Here is a 26,428-nt window from a genome sequence, read left to right as displayed (position 1 = left end):
CCAAGCCAGTGTAACAAAAATGAAGATCCCACCTAATTTATATATTCTGTGCCCTACAAATCAAACTACTCAAAAATTATTTCATAGCGCTAAATTACTTTGTAACTCTCAAAGTTTTGTATGAACTTGAATGACTTTTTATTGGAAGGGCCTTGTGGTTTGTGTTTTCTAGATGTCAAGTGAGGGTGATGTCAGTGTTACAGCAGCCCTGGGTCCCCTGGATGTTCTCACTTTAGGTCCTTGACAGGGTCAGGGTGCCACTATTTTGACTCCTCAAAGTAGAGTGCTGCTGGTCTAGAGCCACCCACCAGGGACAGGCATCTTGCCTGCTTTTTTCCCCAAGAGGTGACTTCGAATCCCCTTTTTCTCCTTTCCTTTCAGTCCTGTTCTGCCGGCCAGATTTGCCAGGCATCTGGCACAATGTTTGTTAACGGAGCCTCTGAGCATGTTGCTGAATACATCCCAGAAAAAGTGAAGAAAGCAGAAAAGAAACTAGAAGACAATTCATATGACCTTACCGCTTGGAGCATTCTGATTAGAGAGGCACAGAGTCAATCTATAGAAAAAGCACGAAAGACACATGAACGCCTTGTTGCTCAGTTCCCCAGTTCTGGCAGATTCTGGAAACTGTACATTGAAGCAGAGATTAAAACTAAAAATTTTGACAAGGCTGAAAAGTTATTTCAGAGATGCCTTATAAAAGTTTTACATATTGACTTGTGGAAGTGTTACCTGACATATATCAGAGAAACCAAGGCTAGACTCCCCAGTTTCAAAGAAAAAATGGCACAAGCATATGACTTTGCTTTGGATAAAATTGGAATGGAGATTATGTCTCATCAAATTTGGATGGATTACATCAATTTCTTGAAAGGGGTGGAAGCTATTGGATCTTATGCAGAAAACCAAAGAATAACAGCTGTTCGAAGAGTTTATCAACGTGGTTGTGTTAATCCAATGATCAATATTGAGCAACTTTGGAGGGACTATAATAAATATGAAGAGGGCATCAACGTACATCTAGCTAAAAAAATGATTGATGATAGAAGCAGAGATTACATGAATGCAAGACGTGTGGCAAAGGAGTATGAAACAGTCTTGAAAGGTTTAGACCGCAATGCTCCTTCAGTACCTCCACAGAATACTCCCCAAGAAGCTCAGCAAGTAGACATGTGGAAGAAATACATCCAGTGGGAAAAGAACAATCCACTCCGAACAGAAGATCATACACTCATAACAAAAAGGGTGATATTTGCATATGAGCAGTGCCTGCTAGTGCTGGGTCATCACCCAGATATTTGGCACGAAGCTGCCCAGTACCTGGAGCAGTCCAGTAAGCTGTTGGCTGAGAAAGGGGACATGAACAATGCCAAATTATTTAGCAATGAAGCTGCTAATATATACGAAAGAGCTATCAGCTCTTTACTGAAGAAAAATATGCTACTTCATTTTGCATATGCAGATTATGAAGAAAGCCGAATGAAATACGAGAAGGTACATAGCATATACAATCGACTTCTGGTTATTGAAGATATTGATCCTACTCTGGTTTATATCCAGTATATGAAATTTGCAAGGCGAGCAGAAGGCATCAAAGCTGGAAGAATGGTATTTAAAAGAGCAAGAGGAGACACTAGAGCACGCTACCATATCTATGTTTCTGCAGCATTAACGGAGTACTACTGTAGTAAAGATAAAATAGTGGCCTTTAAGATTTTTGAGCTGGGGTTAAAAAAATATGGGAACATTCCAGATTATGTATTAGCCTATATTGACTACCTCTCTCACCTTAATGAGGACAATAATACACGAGTTTTGTTTGAACGAGTATTGACATCTGGAGTCCTTCCACCTGACAAATCTGGAGAAATCTGGGCCAGATATCTAGCTTTTGAAAGTAGCTATGGTGATCTAGTCAGTATCCTGAAAGTGGAGAAGAGACTGTTCACAGCGTTCAAGGAAGAATATGAATGCAAGGAAACAGCCTTACTGGTTGATAGATACAAGTTCCTGGATTTGTATCCCTGCTGTACAAGTGAACTAAAGGCTTTTGGCTATAAAGATGTTTCTCGGACCAAGCTAAGGACCATCATTCCTGACCCCATGGTAACTCCTTCTGTAGGGTCTGTTCTTAAAAATGAAGAGGATAGAAAACCTAAATACCCCAGGCCAGACGTCCGGCAGATGATACCCTTTCAGCCAAGGCACGTCGCACCCCCAGGCTTACACCCTGTGTCTGGTGGAGTGTTTCCAGTGCCACCTGCTGCTGTACTTTTAATGAAACTCCTCCCTCCTCCAGTCTGTTTCCAGGGTCCTTTTGTGCAAGTAGATGAATTGATGGAAATTTTCCGAAGATGTGAGATCCCAAGCACTCTTGATGAAGCTGTGAGGATCATTACTGGAAGAGAACCGTACCGGGCCAGGGACCGGAACAATTTTCTGGAAAGCAGTGACACACTGAAAAGAGTAGCCAAACGACCCAATGAAGACATGAATGAGGAAGAAAGAAAACACAAAGCAAGGCCACCCGTCCACGACATCTACAGAGCCCGGCAACAGAAGAGAATCCGGTGAGATAAAAGCAGAATTCTGCTGCTAAAGACAGACTTGTATCCAGAGGTCCTTTTTGCCTCTTCAATCCTTTGTTTAAAACAGACTGTACATTGTCACAATCATCTTGACAACAGTTATGTTGTCACTGGTGCCTCCTTCTATCAAATGGTTCTCAGTGAAAAACTTAAACGCCAACCAGAAGAGTGGGTCTTAAAAATCTTGGGAAGATTTGTGCTTTGAGCAAAATTAGATTTTAAAAAATGGGAAAATAGTTTAAAATGTTTGAACATTTTGTTCCTTCTTCAGGTGCATCTAGGTAACTCAGTTGAAGTTTTGTTGGTCTTCAATGGTTTTATTTTAAAAATTGGATTGGGAGGTGGGGCTGGTAAAGCTAAGTGGTTCAGTGCATTGAGAGCCAGGCTTAGAAATGGGAGGTCCTGGGTTCAAAAGTGGCCTTAGATACTAACTAGCTGTGTGACCTTGGACAAGTCATTTAACACCCATTGCTTAGCCCTTATAACTGTTCTGCCTTGGAACCAATCCGTAGTAGTAATTCTAAGACAGAACTTAAGGGTCTTAAAAAAGTGGAAAGCCTAGCTTATGATTGTTTAAGATTTTAACTCATTTCTTCTGGAAGTTTCCCTCTTTGCTCACATAAAGTTCTGCCTATTGCTTTTTTATTTATGACAAAATGTACAGAATTTGTTTTGTGGTTTTAAACTAAAAAAAACAGTTCTTTTAACAATAAAAGGGATGGAAGAAAAAAAGGAGGGAGGCGACTAGGTAGTACAATGGATAAAGTACCAGGTCTAGAGATGGGAGGTCCTGATTTCAAATATGGCCTCAGACACTTCCTAGCTGTGTGACCTTGGACAAGACACTTTACCCTCATTGCCCACCACTCTTCTGCCTTGAAATAGTACACAGTACTGATTCTAAAACAGAATGTAAGGTTTTTTTAATTGGATGTCTTAAGATTGTGAAACATTCTAATTCACTTGTTCTGGAAGTTCCCCTCTGGTCATATAAAGTTCTGCCTTATTGCTTTTTTTATTCATGACAGAATATACAGAATCTGTTTTGTGGTTTTAAAATGAGAAAAAGAAAAGCAAAAAAGCAAAAAAAAAAAGATGGGGCAGTGAAGTAGCATAATGGATAAAGTGTCAGGCCTGGAGTTGGAAGAACCTGGGTTCAAATGTAGCCCCAGATACTTCCTAGCTGTGTGACCCTGGGCAAGTCACTTTACCCTCACTGCCTACCACTCTTCTGCCTTGAAATAGTACACAGTACTGATTCTAAGACAGAATATAAAGAGTTTTTTTTAATTGGATGTCTTAAGATTGTGAAACATTCTAATTCACTTGTTCTGGAAGTTGCCCTCTGGCCATATAAAGTTATGCCTTATTGCTTGTTTTTATTCATGACATAATGTACAAAATCTGTTTTGTGGTTTTAAAATGAAAAAGAGAAAAGAAAAAAGAAAAAAAATGATGGGGCAGCTAGGTAGCATAATGGATAAAGTGCCAGGCCTGGAGTTGGAAGGACCTGGGTTCAAATGTAGCCCTAGATACTTCCTAGCTGTGTGACCCTGGGCAAGTCACTTAACCTCCATTGCTTAGCCCTTCAGCTCTTCTGTCTTAAAACCAACACACAGTGTTGATTCTTAGGCAGAATGCAAGGGTTAAAAAAAAGCAAAAAAAGAATCTCCACCAAAAAAAGAAGTATTTTGTGCCATAGATTGTCTCCTAAGTGAAGGGTAAAACATTCTTAACTTTTCCTGTGTGCTGTTGGTTTAGAAGCTCAACCTTGAGGACTTTGTCTAGCAAGCTTTGAGCCATTTCCTCTTTAACCTGATCCAGAGGGCTGGGTGTTAGCATTTACAAAAGGGAAAAGAAACTAATTGTAAGCTCTTGGGGACAGGTACCATGCTTTTTTGTTTTGGATTCTCTCTTCTTATTATCCACGTCTGGAAACCCTTCCAGAATAATGAAGTGAGGAGAATCTTGCCTGAATATGTTTAGTGTCTAGAATTTTAACTAACTTTTCAAAAGAAAATACAGTAATAGTAATTCCAGGGCAATAAATATACTTCCAGTAAAGCACACTACTGTGTTTTACTATTTGGAAATCCAACTACAAGTCACTGGAAAGAAAAGAGAATTAGCTCACTTAATATTGTACTTCTTACTTCATACCTCAAACTCCACTTGGATTTTAAGACTGTGGAATGATTAAGATGGAAAAATCTGTTCTCTTGAGATCTAATGCACTATATTGTAGATACCAAAGCCGTTGAATAGAGAGTTATTTGTGTGTATCATTTCATTAAAAAGAACAAAAAGAAAAGATCTCACATCCCTCATAAATTTATCTTTAATAACTAATCAGCCAGTGAGGGCACCTTACAATTACACATAGCAAAAGAGAAAAGAAGGGGAAAAGGGGAATCAGTATCAAATCCTTTTGATTAGAAAGGCTCCTAACATGAGCCCTACAAAATTGTGCTCTACCTTGACCAATTTGCTATTCCAAGGGCCCATCTTCCTTCCCTGTTAAGTTGTCAGATTGGTTAATTGACTTCTTAAAGACACTACAGCATTTTATTAACTGACAGTTCAAGGTGTGTGTATGTATAAGTGTGTTCCTCAACTGGTGATATTAATTCAGTTATCTAGAGAGAAGAAAGAATTGTATGAATTTTAAGGTTCATTATATGACTATTTTAGTGCTTCAATGCTCCAATAAAATTTGAATCTCTTTGAAATACTTTGCTCTCAAGTGGAAATTATTTATTCTTCCATCCAGGAAAAAGTACATTTCAGTTATAAATGTCACAACCCAGTTATGTGAGACAAACTGTCTTCAAAAACTGTTAACCTTTTTTTCCCATCCATATTAAGTGACAGTAGGTACAGTTCTACCCAATCATAAGTCCTGATGAAATCAGATAATGTCTCGATCACCATGACACATATAAATCTTTTCTCTACATCCCTAAGACTTTCTTTTGGCTTAAATGAAGATACTTTATCAAATAAAGGCTGTATTTTCCCAAACACCAAGTATGGCTTTTATGAAACTAGAGTTCAGGCTATAATGTAATTTTCCCATTACAACCCTTTCCTCTCTGTCTCTCTCTGTCTTTCTCTATCTATCTCTCTGTCTCTCTCTCTGTCTCACTCTCCCCCTCCTTGTTTTTGCATCCCATTCAGAGATGCCCTATATTATGAGTTATTATAAATATATTATGAATTATACCTCAGTTTGATGGTAGCACATATTCAGAGCAATATTGGTATATCTAAGGCCTTTTTCTGGGACTGTCAAATGCTATTTAGGAACCCAGAGGTTTGAGAGGCAGAGAGGGGAAAGAACTGCAGCTATATGACCAATTTATTTTTACTACCCAATGGACCTATATCAGTTCACATTTACTTAAATGCTTATATTCTTTGCTCGCTGGCATGCCTTCCAAGAAAGCCAAGTGCCATATCACAAGTTCTGGTCTACACGAAAAATTCCAATGAAAATTGAATGTCTTGGTCGTAACAAATCTTGCTCTTTTTTAAGATTTAAGTATTTGATTTTTTAAGAAAAATTTTCCATGGTTACATCATTCATGTTTTTACTTTCCCCTTCACCCCCCCTTCAAACTCCCCCCATAGCCAACACATTTCCATTGGTTTTAACATATGTCATCAAGCAAGACTTATTTACATATTATTGATAGTTGCGTTGGTGTGGTCCTTTCGAGTCTACATCCCCAATCATGTCCGCATCAACCCATGTGTTCAAGCAGTTGTTTTTCTTCTGTGTTTCCACTCCTGTAGTTCTTCCTCTGAATGTGGGTAGCATTCCTTTCCATAAATCCCTCAGAATTGTCCTAGTTGCTGCTAGTACAGAAGTCCATTACATTGGATGTTACCACAGTGTATTGGTTCCTTTGTACAATGTTCTTCTGGCTCTGCTCCTTTCACTCTGCATCAATTCCTGGAGGTCTTTCCAGTTCACATGGAATTCCTCTGGTTTATTATTCCTTTGAACGCAATAGTATTCCATCACTAGCATATACCACAATTTGTTCAGCCTTTCCCCAATTTAAGGGTACACCCTCATTTTCCATTTTTTTGCCACCACAAAAAGTGTGGCTATAAATATTTTTGTACAAGTCTTTTTATCTATGATCCCTTTGGGGTACAAACCAAGCAATGGTATGGCTGGATGGAAGGGTAGGCATTCTTTTAGGGCTCTTTGGGCATAGTTCCAAATTACCATCCAGAATGGTTGGATCAGTTCACAACTCCACCAGCAATGCATTAATGTCCCCATTTTGCCACATCCCCTCCAACATTCATTACTCTCCCCTTCTTTCATTTTAGCCAATCTGCTAGGTGTGAGGTGGTACCTCAGAGTTGTTTTGATTTGCATTTCTCTAATTATTAGAGATTTAGAACACTTTCTCATGTGTTTACAGATAGTCTTTATTTCTTTATCAGAAAATTGCCTATTCATGTCCCTTGCCCATTCATCAATTGGAGAATGGCTTGATTTTTTTATGCAATTGAATAAGCTCCTTGTATATTTGAGTAATTAGACCTCTGTCAGAGTTTTTTGTTTTAAAGATGTTTCCCCAGTTTGTTGTTTCCCTTCTGATTTTGATCACATTGTTTTTGTTTGTACAAAACCTTTTTAATTTAATATAATCAAAATTATTTATTTTACATTTTGTAATTTTTTCTAACTCTTGCTTGGTTTTAAATTTTTTCCTTTCCCATAGATCTGACAAGTATACTATTCTGTGTTCACTTAATTTACTTATAGTTTCTTTCTTTATATTCAAATCATTCACCCATTTTGAATTTATCTTGGTGTATTTTGTGAGATGTTAATCTAAACCTAATCTCTCCCTTATTATTTTCCAATTTTCCCAGCAGTTTTTGTGGAATAGTGGATTTTTGTCCCAAAAGTTGGGCTCTTTGGGTTTATCATAGACTGTCTTGCTGACGTCACTTACCCCAAGTCTATTCCACTGATCCTCCCTTCTCTCTCTTAGCCAGTACCATATTGTTTTGATGACCTCTGCTTTATAGTATAATTTAATATCTGGTACTGGTAGGCCACCTTCCTTCACGTTTTTTCCCATTATTTCACTTGATATTCTTGATCTTTTGTTCTTCCAAGTGAACTTTGTTATAGTTTTTTTCTAATTTTGTAAAAAAGTTTCTTGGTAGTTTGATAGGTATTGGCACTAAATCGGTAAATTAATTTGGGTAGAATGGTCATTTTTATTATGTTAGTTCATCCTACCCATGAACAAATAATGTTTTCCCATTTGTTTAGATCTAGTTTTATTTGTTTGGAAAGTGTTTTGTAGTTGTGTTCTTATAATTCCTGTGTTTCCTTTGGTAGATAGATTCCTAAGTATTTTATATCATCTAGCGTGATTTTAAATGGTATTTCTCTTTCTACTTCTTGCTGCTATGATGTGTTGGAAATATATAGAAATGCTGATGATTTATGTGCATTTATTTTGTATCCTGCAACTTTGCTAAAGTTGTTGATTATTTCTACTAGCTTTTTAGTTGATTCTCTAGGATTTTTTAAGTAGACCATCATATCATCTGCAAAGAGTGATAGCTTAGTCTCCTCATTGCCTATTTTAATAGCTTCAATTTCTTTTTCTTCTCTAATTGCTACTTCTAGTGTTTCTAGTACAATGTTAAATAATAGAGGTGATAATGGGCATCCTTGTTTCACACCTGATCTTATTTGGAAGGCTTCTACTTTATCCCCATTGCAGATGGTGCTTATCTATGCTTTTAGATATATACTGTTTATTATTTTTCAGAAAGGTCCTTCTATTCCTATACTTTCTTGTGTTTTCAATAGGAATGGATGCTGTATTTTGTCAAAGGCTTTTTCAGCATCTATTGAGATAATTATGTGATTTTTGTTTGTTAGCTTGTTGAAATAGTCAATTATGTGAATAGTTTTCCTTATGTTGAACCATCCTTGCATTCCTGGTATAAATCCCACCTGATCATAATGAATAACCCTCATGATCACTTGCTGGAGTCTTTTTGCTAGTATTCTGTTTAAGATTTTTGCATCTATGTTCATTAGAAAGATTGGTCTGTAGTTATCTTTCTCTGTTTTTGGTCTGCCTGGCTTTGGAATCAGTACCATATTTGTGTCATAAAAGGAATTTGGTATAACTCCTTCTTTGCTTATTATGTCAAATAGTTTGTATAGTATTCGAATTAATTGTTCTTTTAAGGTTTGATAGAATTCACTTGTGAATCCATCTGGTTCTGGGGATTTTTTCTTAGGGAGTGCTTTGATGGCTTGTTGAATTTCTTTTTCTGATATGGGATTATTTAAGTATCCTATTTCTTCTTCTGTTAATCTAGGTAATTTATATTTTTTTAACTATTCATCCATCACACCTAAATTGCTATATTTAATGCCATATAATTGGGCAAAATAGTTTTTAATGATTGCCTTGATTTCCTCTTCATTAGAGGTGAGGTCTTCCTTTTCATCTTTGATACTGATGATTTGGTTTTCTTCTTTCCTTTTTTAAATTAGATTGACCGTTACTTTGTCAATTTTGTTGTTTTTTTTTAAACCCTTGTACTTCGGTGTATTGTCTCATAGGTGGAAGATTGGTAAGGGTGGGCAATGGGGGTCAAGTGACTTGCCCAGGGTCACACAGCTGGGAAGTGGCTGAGACCGGGTTTGAACCTAGGACCTCCTGTCTCTAGGCCTGACTCTCACTCCACTGAGCTACCCAGCTGCGCCCAATTTTGTTTGTTTTTTCAAAGTACCAGCTTCTAGTCTTATTTATTAATTCAATAGTTATTTTACTTTCGATTTTATTGATTTCTCCTTTAATTTTTATAATCTTTAATTTGGTCTTTAGCTGGGGATTTTTAATTTGCTCGCTTTCTAGTTTTTTAAGTTGCATGCCCAGTTCATTGATCTTTGCCCTCTCTAATTTGTTAATACATGCACTCAAGGATATAAATTTCCCCCTGAGTACTGCCTTAGCTGCATCCCACAGAGTTTGGTAGGATGTCTCATCATTGTCATTCTCTTCAATGAAATTATTGATTGTTTCTATGATTTCTTCTTTAAGTAACTGGTTTTGGAGAATCATATTGTTTCATTTCCAATTAGTTTTTGATTTGCCTGTCCATGTGCCCTTACTAATTATTATTTTATTGCATTATGATCTGAAAAGGTTACATTTATTATTTCTGCTCTTTTGCATTTGTTTGCAATGTTTCTATGCCCTATTACATGGTCAACCTTTGTGAATGAACAATGTGCAGCTGAAAAGAAGGTGTATTCCTTTTTGTCCCTATTTATTTTTCTCCACATATCTATTAAATCTAATTTTTCTAGGCTTTCATTCACCTCTCTTATCTTTTTCTTGTTTATTTTTTGTTTTGACTTATCTAGATCTGAAAGACAAATATTTAGATCTCCCACTAGTATGGTTTTACTATCTATTTCCTTCTTGAGCTCTGCCAGTTTCTCCTTTAGGAGTTTGGATGCTATACCATTTGGTGCATACATATGTGTTTCTTGTAGACAACATATGGTAGGATTTTTATTTTGATTTCTAATCCTTTTTATGGGTGAGTTCATCCCATTCACATTCAGAGTTATAATGATCAGTTGTGTTTTCCCCAACATTTTGGTATCCTCTCCTACTTCTACTCCTTCTTCTTACGCTATTTTCTTTTAAACCAGTGGTTTGTTTTAAACCAGTCCCCCTTGTCCTCTCCCTTGATTTACTTCCCTTTCTACCTCCTCCCTTATTATTCCCTCTTTTTATTTTTTAAGGCCTAATGAGTTCATTCCCCCCTCTCCTTCGCTCCCTTTTTTGACATCCCCACTCCCCTGCTCCCCTTTTCCCTTCTGACTTTCTTAGTAGGGTTAGATAGAATTCTATATTCCAATGGATATAGCTACTCTTCCCTCTCAGGGTTAATTCTGCTGAGAGTAAGGTTTAAATATTACCCTTTAATGCTCTCTTCCTCTCCTTCTTATAATAGTGTTCATCCCCTCCCCTTCCCATGCCCTCTTTGTGTGGTATAGAATATCCTATTTTTCTTATTCATTCAAGTTTCTCTTGGTGCTATCTACTATTCACTCCCCCTGTCCCCCCCATCATCTTAGACCATTTAGTACTCCAACCTTTCTCTATGAATAATTCTTCTAATTACTATAATAGTGAATACAGTTTTTGATAACTACACATAACATTTCTCCATATAGGAATACAAATAATTTGATCTTATTGAAGCCCTTAAAGAGGCAAATTTAAAAATAAGAATTTTCTTTCTTTCCCGTCTGTTTCTTATTTACCTTTTCATGTTTCTCTTGATGTTTGTGGTGGGATATCGAAATTTCCATTTAGTCTTTGTCTTTTCTCTGCAAATACTTGGAAATCTTCTATCTTGTTGAATGTCCATACTTTCCCCTGGAAGTATATAGTCAGTTTTGATGGGTAGGTTGTCCTTGGTTGTAGACCCAGTTCTCTTGCCTTTCTAAATATCATATTCCAAGCCTTGCAGTCTTTTAGTGTGGAGGCTGCCAGATCCTGTGTGATCCTGATATCTGAATTGTATCTTTCTGGCTTCTTGTAAAATTTTTTTCTTTACTTGGAAGCTCTTGAATTTGGCTATTATATTCCTGGGAATTGTCTTTTCAGAGTTTAGTGTAGAGGGTGATCTATGTATCTTTTCAATGTCTATATTGCCCTCTTGTTGAAGAACTTCAGGGCAGTTTTGTTGGATAATTTCTTGTAGTATGGAGTCCAAATTTCTGTTAATATCTGCTTTTTTAGGAAAACCAATGATTCTCAAGTTGTCTCTTTTAGACCTGTTTTCTTGATCTGTCAATTTCTCAGTGAGATATTTCATGTTTCCTTCTAATTTATCAGTCTTTTGACTTTACTTTCTTTGTTCTTGCTGTCTTGAGAGATTATTGGCTTCTACTTGCCCAATTCTGGTCTTTAGAGACTGGTTTTCCACTATAATCTTTTGATTTTCCTTTTCAATAAGGTCTATTCTGTTTTTCTTGGTTTCCTCCAATTTGAGTTTCATTTCGTTTTATTTTGGGGCATCTTTCTCCAATTGGGAGTTTCTGTCTTTTAACCTATTAATTTCCTTTTGAGCTATTTCCCACTTCTCTAGCCAAATCTCTTCCATCTTTCTCATGATCTCAGATTTGAACTCTTCAAGAGCTTGTGACCAATTTTCATTTTTTGGGGAAGGTTTGGATGTGATTACTTTTTTGTTCTCCTCTGCTGTTTGCTCTATTGTCTCCATCTTTTCCATGTAAAAGTTATCGTGTTAAAGATTTCTTCTTGATCTTTCTCTTTTGAGGTTCTTGTGCCCAGCTTGCCATTATTGTTATTTCTTTCTCAGTCAGAAGTCTGGGTGAGGCAGACAGGGTCTCTGCCTATCCTGTCACAGCACTGTGCACCCTCTCAGCTTTGTCCTCATGGCCAGGGTTGGTCTGGGCTCTTTAGGCTCCTGAGGTTTCAAATCTAGTTGTTCTCAGGGTCAAGCCACCTGGTGGTCCCCTTTCTTGCTCCTCTGCCTGAAGCTCCTTTAACAGTCTCAGGGAGCTGTTTCCACAGTCATGCACTACTCTGCACTGGGTCCCCACCCAAGGTCCGCACCTGTACTCGAGGTCTGTGTTCAAAGTCTCGTTCTTTAGCCTCTTGGGGTCTTAACTCTTGCTGCTCTCAGCAGCAGGCCCTGGTGATCCCAGGTAGCTGCCAAGAACTTAATGAAGGCCCCAAACTTGCTCTAACCTTTGTGGGCTGGCTTTGGCACTGTAGGTGGTGTGGGTTGTAGGGGGTTGCTCAGCTTTCATTTTAGTTTAGTGAGAGCTATTTCACCCCCTAATAGAATGGAAATGCCCTGATCCCACATTCCTTCAATGCTACACCCTGTTGTGGGTTCCATTCATTTGTCTGGATTTGGTTTTTATGTCCTCTTGAGTAGTCCTATATGTGTGGGTTAGGAAAGGTTAAGCAGCTGCTTCTACTCTGCTTCCATTTTAACCCCGAAGCTCCCTTCACTTCCAACAAATCTTGCACTTATCCTAGATTAACTACTCATTTATTTAAGTTTCATCCAATCCATTGGCATCTGAGTGGCAAAATAACAAAATAACAAAAGAAATTCACCTCTTCCAATTTCCTGGTTTCTAGCTGACAGTTTCATTATTGGATCTAGTTACTCCAAAGTTGCATTTTTTAAAAATTCAAATTTAAACCTGAAAGATTTCTATTGATTTTTACCAACAAGTGGGTTGTGTGGTGGTTAGAGCAGAAAGATCACCTCACCTCCTTGACCCCTTTTTTACAGTTGGGGGTGAGGGAATGGAAACAACAAGCCGAGAGTGTTCTATTAGTTTGCCTAGTCACACAGTGGCAGAACCAAAATCAGAACCCAAGTACATGCCACTCACAAGCCTCTGTTTTTATTGAAACTTAAATACAAAACAGGGCTCGAAGTGGTATGGGAGAGGTTAGACCATCATCTGTTTTTCAAGGCTGCTAGAATTTATCCTATTTTATGAAAGCTGAATTGCTAGCTTCTGTTTTATTATCACCTACGTTTCTAAATGTATCCCTCCTTCTACCCAGTGAGACATCCTGTGTAACATAGAATAAAAGATAGGAGAGGCAAGGGAAGCAATTCAGCAAAATTCAAGTCATCCCCTGAGCCTACTGCATATGCAGTTGTTCTACACCCATAGTTTCCCACCTCTTAATAAAAGAGGGAAGAAGGAGAAATAATAATAACAGCTAGTATTTATACAGTGCTTTAAGTTTTTCAAAATGGTTCACAAATAATATCTCATTTGATTTTTCATAACAACCCTGGGAGGTAGGTGCTATTATTTTTCTTATCCTACAGGTAGACAGAAGCTAAATGACATGCCCAGGATCACACTACTAGGCAGATGTTTTCATAGGATTTGAACTCAGTTCTTCAAGATTCTAAGTTCCAGGCATGCTCCACTGCACCATCCAGATGCCAATAAGATACATTTTCTAATCTCCTTAAGGTCCAAGCTTAGTTATTTAAGTTACACAGTTATTAGTGTTAGACTTTTTCCCCCTTCCACTTACATTTTTGTCATTGGATTTTTTTGGGGTTCTGCTCTTCACTTTGCAACAGTTCATACATATCCTTTTAAAAATTAATTAATTTGTTGTTTACATTAAAATTCTCTGGTATTCCTCCCCTTCATTCACTAGAGAAGGCATCAGTTGATTTAGATAGATAGATATGTACATATATATGTATGTATATATAAACTGTGTCTCATGTTTCTGTTGATCAATCAGTTCTTTCTCTGGAAGTGGACATTCAGAAGTTATTCTTCAAATGATAATTCTGTAGATGTACATAAAATTCTCTTGGTTCTACTCATTTTTCTTTTCATAATTTCATGTAGGTCTTTCCATGTTTTTTAATTAACTTGCTCATTATTTATTACAGTGCAACAGCTATCATAATCATATACCACAACTCATTCAGCCGTTCCCCACTTGATTGGGCATCTCTTCAATATCTAGTTCTTTGTCACCACAAAGAAAGCTACTATTAATCTTTTAGAACATATAAGTTATTTTCCTTTTTCTGTGATCATCTTGGGATACAGATGGAATTGCTGGGTCTAAGGGTGTACACAGTTTTATAACTCTCTGGGTATAATTCTGGATGGCTCAACATGATGGTTGGATCAGTTCACAGTTTCACCAACAGTATATTAATGCCCCCATTTCCCACATCAGTTCATACAAATTTTTCAACAGTTCTCTGTATTCTTCATATTCATAATTTCACAGTAATATCACACTGATGTACTCTGGTTTGTTTAGCCATTCCTCACAGACTAGCATCTATTTTGTTTACAGTTCTTTGCTAATACAAAAAGTGCTTCTATTAGGATTTTGTTGTCTTGGGGAATGACTGAACAGTGAGCTCTTTGAGTCAATGGATATGAACATTTTAGTCACATGCTTAACAAAATCCTATTATTTGTTAGTGTACCAGTTTAATGAGCATAAACCATCCTCCTTGATTATTTCCCCAAAAGAAAATATAAACATATCATCTCTGCTACCTTTTCTCTCATGTTTCAAAACTCAACTAAATGGTCTTTAAAATGAGATTCCTAATTTTCAGTCAGTCTTTGAAAGTAACCTTGTAGTATGCTCAAAATTTATTCATAGCCCTCTATGGTGGAAGTATTCCCCTTTTTAAAACTTTGCAGAAAAATTCTGAGGATACCAGTCTTGGAGTGATTATAGAAGATTTGAAATAGGATAAAAAAGTGCTTACAACCTACAGATGCAAGAACAGAAACTCCCTACAAATATTTATCCTGTGATAACACCTCTAAGTCCCTCTTCTGCCACTGGCTGAGTAACTTTGGGTAAGTCATTTAGCCTCACCAAGCCTCAGTTTCCTTATCTGTAAAATGGAGTAAACAATATTGTTAGAATCCATGAACACCCCAGGATGCTTCTGAGAATCATATATTAATATATAGAAAGTGTTTTGTAATAATAAAGCACTTTGTAGTTGTGTTTTACTCATTTACTAAATATATGAATGAAAATCACATAAAGTATTATTTTTTAACTTAAATATATTTTATATTTTTGTTTACATCTGCACATATTTATATTATATGTATTTATAGTAAATGCATGTATAAGCTCATTTTGATTATGGATTTTTTCATTCTTTATATATTTGTGTTCCTAGGGCCTAGAATAGTAGTAGGTGTTTAAATGTTTGTTGACTGATGATAGGTGAACTTCAGACTGATTGCCTGACCCAGACCAAAGAACAGTGATTAATAGATCAAAGTAAGCTTGGCAAGAAGTTCAAGTATAATGTCCCAGGAATTCATCTTTGTCCCTGTTCTGTTATTAAGGATTTGTATAAGTGTGTAAAGGTTTATCAAATTTTCAGATAACTTTGAGCTGGTAGAAATAGTTATTGCACTGTATGACAGAATTAGGACCCCAAAACCAATTCACAGGTCAGAAACAATGGCTATAGCAGTAGGAACAGTCCCTGGCTCTCATAAGAATCACTGTCTCGCTTATCTACTTTCCAAAGCTCAAAAATATGATTACATTTTCTAAGAATAATCACATAAGGCAGCATTGGAGAAGATGTGGCACACGTGCAGAGCCAGCACTCAGGGAGCTGCTCTGTTTCCCCTCTTCCCAGTGGGTGAGGACATTTTTGCATGCCCCACCCTTCTTTTCAGCCACCCAAAGCAAGCACTTTCTCCCTTAATTCTCTCCAGTAATGGGAGTGGGGGGAGGCTCAAGGACAGCTTGACTTTGCCCTCTGGCCACTTGAACTCAGAAAAGGTTCCCCAGCTAGGAATCATAAAGTATTAACAGTCATTTACTCTAATTCCTCCTTTGGACAATGAGGAAACAGGACCTAGAGAGGTTAAATGATTTGCCCTGGGTCATACAGGTGGACAATAGCAGAGCTGGTCATGGAGCCCAGGTCTTTGGACTCCAAATGCTATGTTCTTGCCACTACTTCTTTGCTTCTAAGAAATCGCTCTGCCCTTGTCACCTACAATCTGTAAATTGAAAAGGTTGGGCTAGATGTTTGGGAACCAGTGGTGTAGAAATATCAGTTGTCATTTTTCTATTCTAAAATTGTATCATTTTGAGTCCAAATGCAGATAAATATATTTAGGGAAATCACAATTATATAGCATTACCAGTCAGTAATAAATGCTTTTAATATACTTTTTCCCCTGAATTTTCCCAGTTATCTGTTGATTATTTTGCCTTTAGAAACATATGTTAACATAACTGGAGAAAAGGAATAACATTGATTTTGATGTTACAGGTCAATGGTTAATGTAGCCTCAGTTATATTTTTTCCCATTAAAAGTGCTCACTTGGCTCATCTAGTTATGTATCAGATGGTAATAAGATCCTCAGCAAGGATTGTGACCCATGCCAGTAGGTTTTGTTGTTTCTAAGATTTTCTTATTAATTGGTTGCATTGGGTATCAGATCTGGTTCTCATACATCTTCTTCAGGAAGCCATTTTGTAAGAAATAAAATTAATATAGAATGATAAAATTAAAAATATCATGGTTTCAAAGGGTTTATTGAAAGCCATTTAGAAAAATGAAGCCACATGCCTATTGAGTTATTTTAAAGGGACCCGCCATTACCTGTTCCTCCCATCCTCACTCCTGCTCCACAATCACAAAAAAAAAAAAGAGCAAGTACCAACCCAGGCACTTATTATTTAACCTTCTGTTTACGTTATTAGGTACTTGCCTATGTCACTTACGTAAGCCAGGAATCATAGAAATTTAGTTTGAGCCCTAAATGTCCACAGGAAGTTTAGATCAGGTACCTCAAAATTAGTTCAAGGACTCCCAAGTTTCCAATATCATAACTGAGAGAGAGAAGGAGAGAAAGTGCAAAAACAACCCAGAGGGAAAATATCTTTTGGGCAGAGCAACAATTTTTATTCTTCTAGGTTGAAAAAATAACATCATATTCATTTGAAAGATGCTATATATCAAAACTATGTGTTTTATGAAGAAAATGCCCAAAATATTTAATTCAAAATAAGAGTGAATTTAGTCTGTAGAGCACATATTTCTGAAACTTGAAAGTAGACTTCAAATGTTTTAATTAGCCTTGCTAATTCAGAGATCTTCTCTACACTAATGGAACTATGCAAAAATGTAAGTTTTTCTATACTGTTGTAACAATTATAGTTAGGTTGAGCTTTCATAAATAGATTCTACTGAATCACCCTCAGGGAGTCCTCTTTTAAAGAGAAGTAGTGAAATGAATAGTTACTGAATATTGTTATCTATTTTGTAAAGGCTGTATTGGGGGATATCAGATTTTCTGAAAGCAGTACTCACTTAACAGGAATTTTTCTAGAATACTACAGTCACAGGACAAAGAAAACCAATTTTATTGAGAATCCAGTAACAAGGGGCCAACTAGGTGGCTCAGTAGATTATGAGCTAGGCCTAAAGATGGGAGATCTTGGTTTTGAATCTGGCCTCAGATACTTCCAAGGTGTATGACCTTGGGCAAGTCACTTGGGTTAACCTAGCCCTTACAGCTCTTCTGCATTAGAAACAAAACACAGTATTAATTCCAAGACAGAAGGTAAGGGTAACAAAAAAGAATCCAGTGACAAGATCCCTACTCTTGAAATGAAGGAAAAGAAGGAGTCATGTCATCTTAGAATTGTCGTAGTCATGCTACCAGAGCCTGGGATTCTTTTTTTTTTTAATAATTTTTTTTTATTTTAAACTCTTAACTTCTGTGTATTGACTTATAGGTGGAAGAGTGGTAAGGGTAGACAATGGGGGTCAAGTGACTTGCCCAGGGTCACACAGCTGGGAAGTGTCTGAGGCCAGATTTGAACCCAGGACCTCTCATCTCTAGGCCTGGCTCTCAATCCACTGAGCTACCCAGCTGCCCCCTAGCTTGGGATTCTTGCTGATGAGGTCAACAGAGGATCTGGTATAGCAATTTCACTCCATGCAGACTTGGGTTAAGAAGGATCACTTTCGCATGTGTATAACCTATATCAAATTGCTTACTATTTTAGGGAGGGAGAAAACTGGAGATTTCAAAATTTTCTAAATGACTATTAAAATTTGTTTTTACATGTAATTAGAGAAAAAGCCAAAATATTACTGAAAAAAAGAGGACTCTCTTAGCTCCCTTAAAATCCCAAAATATATCTATGGGATTAATGATAGCATTTTTAAAACTCTTTTGACCCCCTAGATATTTTTAGCCTCTATGACATCTTGGAATAACAGGTGTCATATATTTGTTGTGCAAAAAAATATCCTTTTACTTGCCTTTAAAGCACCTCCTTTAAGTTTCAAATAGTGCTTCTTTTTCTTTCCTGGAACTTGACAAACAAGTATATAATGCAACATTGGACTGCATGTATATTCCTCAGAAAAAAATGAACAAGTTAGTCACCAGCAATGGAATCTCATTCCTATCCCTGGCATGATGGAGCCAGTGATGCCATCATTATGGCAGAAATTCCTAACCCAAACTTGACTGTTAAAGCTATGCTATGAAACCCCTCAAGAAAGGTCAGCACTGAGAAGCTGTCTGTATTACAAGCAGACAGCCCAATTGGAGGTAATCTAGAATTGTCAGAAAGTGCATTTACTCTTCCTCAGCATTCTGTAAGTCATTTGACTTTTATCACTGCACAGAATTTAGATATTGAAAGAAGTGAAAGTGGAAATTCCAGATACCATGCTCCAAACAATCTCCACATTGATGGGTAGCATAAAGCATGATTTTTTGATTAGTAGGAAGACAACAAAGTCTTGTCCCAAAGCTTGAATGCAGAGGAAAAAACCCCTTAATATTCAAAACACTTCAGAAAGCTTAAGGATAGAAGTACTGGTCCAAGTCTGTTAAAGCATAAGGAAGATTTAGAAAATTCTGAGGAAAAAATGTGTATATCATTAAGAGAAATCATCCTCTTAGTTTCTAAATTACAAAGCCCAGGTATTTGCTATATTTAAGTAGTCAGCATGCAATGACTGGTTGAAAGTTTTTTGCTAAGAAGCACACTAATGCACTGTTAGTGGGAATGTTAATTGGTCTAACTGTTATGGAAAACAATTGGAAATTATGTGTCCAGAGTCATTATATTGTGCATACATACCCTTTGGCCTAGCAATAGCACTTACTAGGCATATATCCTAAAAAGAGATAAAAAAACAAGAAAAGACCCATACGTACAGAAATATTTAGAGCAGTTCTTTCCATAGTAGCAAAAAATTGTAAATTAAGGGACTGCCCACCTATTGGTAATTCCTAAACAAATTATGTTAATATGAAGATTCCCTTCATATTGGAACATTGTTGGACCATAAGACAAATGAGTGGTTTCACTGAAAACTTAGGAAGACCTACATAATATGATGAAGAACAAAGTGAAGAGAACCAGGAGAAATATTTATACCAGCATTATATATTATTTTTGGGACAAAACCCCACTATTTGAAAAAAACTGCTGGGAAAATTGGAAATTAGTATGGAAGAGATTAGGCTTAGATCAACATCTCACACCCTACACCAAGATAAATTCAGAATGGATGAATGACTTAAATATAAAGAAGGAAACTATAAGTAAGTTAGCTGAACATAGAATAGTTTTACCTGTCAGATTTATGGGAAAGGAAAGAATTTAAGACCAAGCAAGAGACATAAAATATTACAAAATGAAAAATAATTTTCATTACATTAAATTGAAAAGGTTTTGTACAAATAAAACCAGTACAACAAAAATTAGAAAGGAGGCCACAAATTGGGGAAAAACATTTATAACAAAAACCTCTGACAAAGGTCTAATTTCTCAAATTTATAAGGAGCTAAATCAAATGTACAAAAAAATCAAGCCATTCCCCAACTGATAAATGGGCAAGGGACATGAACAGGCAACTTTCAGATAAAGAAATCAAAACTATCAATAAGCACATGAAAAAGGCTTCTAAATATCTTATAATAGAAAAATACAAATCAAAACAACTCTGAGGTACCATCTCACACCTAACAGATTGGCCAATATGACAGCAGAGTAAAGTAATAAATGTTGGAGGGGATGTGGCAACATTGGGACCTTACTGGTGGAGTTTTGAATTGATCCCACCATTCTGGAAGCCAGTTTGGAACTATTCCCAAAGGGCTTTAAAAGACTGTCTGCCCTTTGATCCAGCCATACCACTGCTGGGTTTATACCCCAAAGAGATAATAAGGAAAAAGATTTGTACAAAAATATTTGTAGCTGTGCTCTTTGTGGTGGCAAAAAATTGGAAAATGAGGAGATGCCCTTCGATTGGGGAATGGCTGAACAAAATGTTGGTGATGAAATACTATTGTGCTAAAAGGAATAATGAACTGGAGGAATTCCATGTGAACTGGAACGACCTCCAGGAATTGATACAGAGTGAAAGGAGCAGAACCAGGAGAACATTGTACACAGAGACTGATACACTGTTGCACAATCGATTGTAATGGACTTCTCTACTAGCAGCAATGCCATGATCCAGGACAATTCTGAGGGACTTAGGAGAAAGAACCTATCTACATCCAGAGAAAGAACTGTGGTAGTAGAAACACAGAAGAAAAACAACTGCTTGATCACATGGTTTGATGGGGAGAGAATGGAGATATAGACTCTAAATGATCACTCTAATGCAAATATTAATAATATGGAAATAGGTCTTGATCAATGGCATATGTAAAACCCAGTGGAATTGCTCGTTGGCTATGGGAGGGGGGAGGGAGGAAGCAAGGGAAAGCACATGAATCATGTAACTATGGAAAAACAGAATTAATTATTAAAAAAAAGAAAAACAACTTTGAAAGTCTTGAGAACTCTGATCAGTACACTAGACAGTAATGATTCCAGAAGCCCACAGATGAGGCATGCTACTACCAGAGGGGATCAAATAAGACAGACATCTTTGGACATGGCCAATGAAGGAATTTGTTTTGCCTGATTATGCATATTTGTTATGAGGGTTCTTTTTTCATGTTCATTGGGGTGGGGGTGCAAAAGGTAGTGGGAAGGAGAGAAAATTAATGTTAGTTATTGGAAAGGATAATAAAATTGTTTTTTAAAAAAGAGAAAAAGCTTGAAGGAAATACAAATATGTAAGACTGCTTTAAAAGTTCAAAGGGAAAGTAAGCTGTGCATAATTGAGATTCACAGGTTCATGTATAACTCTCTTTTTCTGCTCTACTTTTTATGTAATGCTTGTTATCTTCTGCCCTCATACTAGGGAACTTCAGGATGTATACTACTACTCCCTCAAATACTCTCCTTTTTTAGTCTCCCATTTTACTCATTTCCTCCTTCACCCCACCTTAGCCACATGCAGAGATGTTCATACCCTTGATCTTGCCATCACCAGCAAAGGAACCATTTCAATGGTTATGAACTCTGAAATGTTTTTAATCGGTCATCTGACTATTTGCAAAGAGTTACCACCTCTTCACTTCATCTCCTGTCACTCAGATGTTTTCTATCACTTTTGCTTCACCCTTGTCTCATTAGAAGAGCTAGCCCTCTTTTCAAAGGCAAACCACTCTGCATGTACAAGTCCCCATTCCATCCCATCTTCTCTAGCAGATTTTTTGCTCTTTCATCCCCACTCCCACTAATCTCCAATAGCTTCCTGTTTCCTGGATGCTTCCCTGTGGTTTACAAACACACCTAAGTCTCCCCCATCTTTGAAAACTCTCAATTCATTTTTTTTCCTTTTTTAAACCATTACTTTATGTTCAGTGGACAGAGTACCAGACCTGGAGTCAGCAAGACCTGCCTGAGTTCAAATCTGGCCTCAGACACTTAATGACTGGTGACCTCAGACAAGTCACTTAACCCTATTTGCCTCAGTTTCTTCCTCTATAAAGTGATATGGAGAAGGAAGAGGCAAACTACTCTTTGCCAAGAAAACTCCAAACAGGGTCACAAAACACCAGATATCACTGAAACAAGCAAACAGTAATAAAAACTTCTGACCTCTGGTTTCCAAATGCCTATTAGACATCTTGAACTGGATAATTTATAGACATCTTTTATTTAACATGACAAAAACTAGATTCTTCTTTCCCAAAAACATCTCCTGCTTCCTAGCTTCCCTATAACTATGGTGGCTACCACCATCTTCCCAGTAAACCAAACTCAAAACCTTGGTATCATCCTTACCTCCTTACTCTTTCTCATCCCCATAGTCAGTCGGTGGTTAAGTCTTGACATTTCTATGTCTGTAATATCTATCACTAACATATGCCCTCCTCTCCTCTGATACTTGCTACCACCCTGATAAAGGCCTTTATCACCTTTCACCTGGACTATTGCAGTAGCCTGCTATTGGATTTCATGCCTCAAATCTCCCCACATTCCAGTCCATCTTCCACGCAGCTGTCAAAATAATATTTCTAAAGTTCAAGTCTGACTGTGTCACTGCCCTCATTCAGTCAACTCCAGAGGCTCCCTGTTGCCTTGAGAATAAAGTCCTCCATTTGCCTTTTAAAACCTTCCATGACAGGTCTCTTTCTATCTTCTTTTTGTACTTTCCATCCCTCCACATACTCTTTGATTCAGTGACACACGCTTCCTTGCCATTTCTCATTCAGGACACTCCATCTCCTGACACACTGTTTTCAGTGGCTGTCCCCCATTCGTGGAACTCTCCTTCTTTATCTCTACCTCCTATTTTATTTTATTTATTTATTTTTTAAAATCCTAGGGGGGCAGCTGGGTGGCTCGGTGGATTGAGAGCTGGACCCAGAGACGGTAGGTCCTGGGTTCAAATCTGGCCTCAGATACTTCCTAGCTGTGTGACTCTGAGCAAGTCACTTAACACGCCCCACCCCAATTGCCTAGCCCTTTCTGTTCTTCTGCCTTGGAACCAATACATGGTATTGATTCTAAGACGGAAGGTAAGGGAACCAAGGCAGAAGAGCGGGAAGGGCTAGGCAATGAGGGGTCAAGTGACTTGCCCAGGGTCGCACAGCTAGGAATTATCTGAGACCAGATTTGAACCCAAGACCTCCTGTCTCTGGACCCAGCTCTCAATCCAGTGAGCCATGCAGATGTCCCCTCTACCTCCTATTTTCACTGGCTTCCTTCAAGTCCCAGGTGAAGTGTCACCAGCTTTAAGAAGCCTTTTCTCGTCCTTAATCTTAGCATCGTTCCTTAGCACCTGGATATTGTCTTCCATTTACCATAGAGAGAGCTAGGTGGTAGTCCCTTAACTTCTATTTGCCTCAGTTTCCTCAACTATAAAAATGAAGATAATAATAGCACCTATGTTCCAGAGTTGTTAGGATCAAATGAGATATTTGTAAAGCACTTTGCAAACCTTGAAGTGATATACAAATTTGTTGTTGTTGTTCAGGAATTTCAGTTGTATCTGACTCTTCATGGCCTCATTCTGTGTTTTCTTGACTAAGATACTAGAGTGGTTTGCCATTTCCTTCTCCAGCTTATTTTACAGATGAGGAAACTGAGGCAAACAAGATGAAGCGACTTGCCCAGGGCCATACAGTTAATAAGCGTCTGAGGTCATATTTGAACTCAGATCTTGCTGACTCCAGATCTGATGTTCTATCTACTGTGTCACCTAGCTATTATTATTACCCTGTATATAACCTGTTTGCATTTTGCCTTTCCCCACCTAGACTGTGTTCTTTCTGAGAAGAAAACCTGTCTTTCCCCCTTATCCCCAGCACTTAACACAGTCTTTGGAACATAGAAAGCATTTCAGAAATGCTAATTGATTGGCCGACTGTTTTGGGGGCTCTGTGCAATTAATGTAATATCAGGAAAATTTAGTAGGTTTACCATTAATGGGAAATCTTTCTTGTCTTTGGACCTTATTCATAAAATCTTCCATGACTAATAAGTGTTTTTGACTTATACATAAAGAGGAACCTATATGTTTATATTCTGAAAATTACATTTGTAGAGAAAACCAAATTGTTTTCCAAGGAGATTTCTAGAATCTTCTCTGTGTTAAAAGAGCATTATTCTTATAAAAAGGACCTTTTATACTGCTGTTTTATTTCTAGCATGGCCTTGTAGCATAAAATTCAATGGTAGCATTGCTTTGAGGCTCTGGTATATTTCACATACCTGTCCTCTTTCATTATATTTTCCCGTGATGATCTAGGTTCCATATGGAACCAAGAATCATGAAGAAAACCTTGGTTTGGAAGTCAGAAGACCCAGGTTCTATTCCTTATTCTGCAATGGATTTGTTTTGCGAGCTTGGGCAGATAAATCAGTTTTCTTATTTAAATGGACCTCATCTTCTTCAACCGCAAAAAGTCAGGGTGTTGGAATAGATGATCTCTAAGCTTTCAACTTTGCAATCCCATATAATAAGTGTAAGTACCAGTCAATGTCTGGATTTTTTAAAGTACAAGAAATTTTAAGAACTCTTTTTGTCCTATAGGAAATGTAAGTGCTGAAATGAAAATAATATTCAAAAACAAAAAGACAAAGGTAAAGTCCACACACAATCAGAATAAGTGACTAGTCCAGTTAATTTATCAATTAATGGCACTTATCCTTAAAAATTATTTACTACAGGAATTTAGCACTAGAAAACAAGATAAATTTGGTGGACTTTCTCACTTTTTAGCTTGGTTATGTTGGCATCATGACAGTAAACACTGACATGATTACCCCTGCCCTGCTACTGTTACCTAAATGAGGTAAAAATCATTTCAAATTATTGAAAATTTGAAATAGTCAGCCCAACTCATTAGCCTCTTCTTAAGTTTGTACAATATTTAAGCTGCTCTTCAGTTGAATGGTTTTTAAAATGCTATCCAGATCTGTTGATGTCTTTTCCTTTTCTTCATTATCAAGTCCTTATGAGATGAGATTGCAGTGTAGCCATGGCGCTTCTAGTTCAAATCCTTGTTCGTGCTGTTTGCTAAGTACTTGTTCCTTGTGACAGCTTTCAGCCAAACAGAGCCCACTGAATGGCACATTCCAAACTCCTTGGTCCTGCTGGGCTCTGAGTGAAACAAGCCCTTCAAACTCCATCATGTGAACTGTTCACAAGGAACAATTTCCTTCAGACAATTCCTTTCAGAGATACTATCCGTGAAACGGGGACTCAGGGAAGAGGTGACATCACTGGCTTCCTCCTCCAGCAAAGGTCATGACCACCAAAGTTGTATTTGTTAAGAAGCTTACACGTGCTTTGGCACATGATTTTCTTAATAATGCTTTCCTCAAATCATCCATAACCTTTTAGTGGATAATTTCCCTACTTAAAGATGCATAGTAAAATCTTGACACCTGGAAAACATGAAGTTTCAAGAAGTCAAAAATGAAAATATTTCTCATAGGAGCTCTCGTCAATTTAAAGATTTTCTGTGAATTATTTTGGGATTCTTGGAGAGGAAGGAGATAAAGATTGCAATTTGTATTGTGAATGCTTACACAAACATATCCTATGCATCTGGGGGTAATGAAAATGTAAAAATTGCTGCAAACAATTTATCTATCAAAGGTTTCAGAATTATAAGGAAAAAATAGGAATCATAGCCTTGTAAAAGATCAAAATTAGAAGCTAAGAAATTATCTTGTCCAATATGTATCTTGCAGGTGAGGAAGGTAAGGGCCAAAGAAATAAAGCAGTTGGCTCAAGATTACACAGCTCCTTAGCATCAGAACCAGTTCTCCTGGTGGCAAATACTGTGGGCTTTCTGATGCATTATGTTTAATGAATGCTTTGGTTTTGTTTCTCAGTGCCCAAGGAAAGTATGGAGAAAGCCTTTGGAATAGGGGGAGGGAGTGTCACACGGGAAAAAGGTAACCACCTGCCTTTACTGGACTGGTACAGTGAATAGAATGAGCAGCCAGCAGCAAATTCAACTAAAGTCTGCTCTCCAAAAGAGCTACCCAGAAGTAACTGGGGAACAAGACAGAATCATTCTGGAGATGCTGAACATTTGGATTCATTTACCCAGTATATTTTAGTTGCTGTTGGCCTGGAGTTGAGGATTATGGACTAGGGTTTAAGATCTATGTTTTAGTGAGCATGTAAACTTATCTCAATGAGTATATTACATGCAAACACTTCAGCATTACACTTTTTAGTTGTTCTAAGTACTCAGAATTCATTGTTTGCTTTTCTACACACCTACTAATGAAAATGAAACCCACGGTAAATTAAACTTACATAAGATCCCATATTACATGTAATCATGATGTGCCACTTCTCACTTCTTGACTGACATTTT

General features: G+C 37.3%; 1 protein-coding gene across 1 annotated transcript; it reads left to right on the top strand.

The window, feature by feature from the left end:
- Nucleotides 1-420: 420 nt before the first annotated feature.
- Nucleotides 421-2,574, top strand: LOC123253583 (cleavage stimulation factor subunit 3-like). The gene has a single exon (XM_044682754.1). It carries the CDS (start codon nucleotides 421-423, stop codon nucleotides 2,572-2,574), a length of 2,154 nt encoding a protein of 717 aa, XP_044538689.1.
- Nucleotides 2,575-26,428: the final 23,854 nt, after the last annotated feature.

The sequence above is a fragment of the Gracilinanus agilis genome, chromosome X (assembly GCF_016433145.1).
Source record: "Gracilinanus agilis isolate LMUSP501 chromosome X, AgileGrace, whole genome shotgun sequence".
NCBI lineage: Eukaryota > Metazoa > Chordata > Mammalia > Didelphimorphia > Didelphidae > Gracilinanus > Gracilinanus agilis.
Note: the sequence above shows the minus strand (reverse complement) of the source record. Positions and strands in the feature narration are given on the sequence as shown.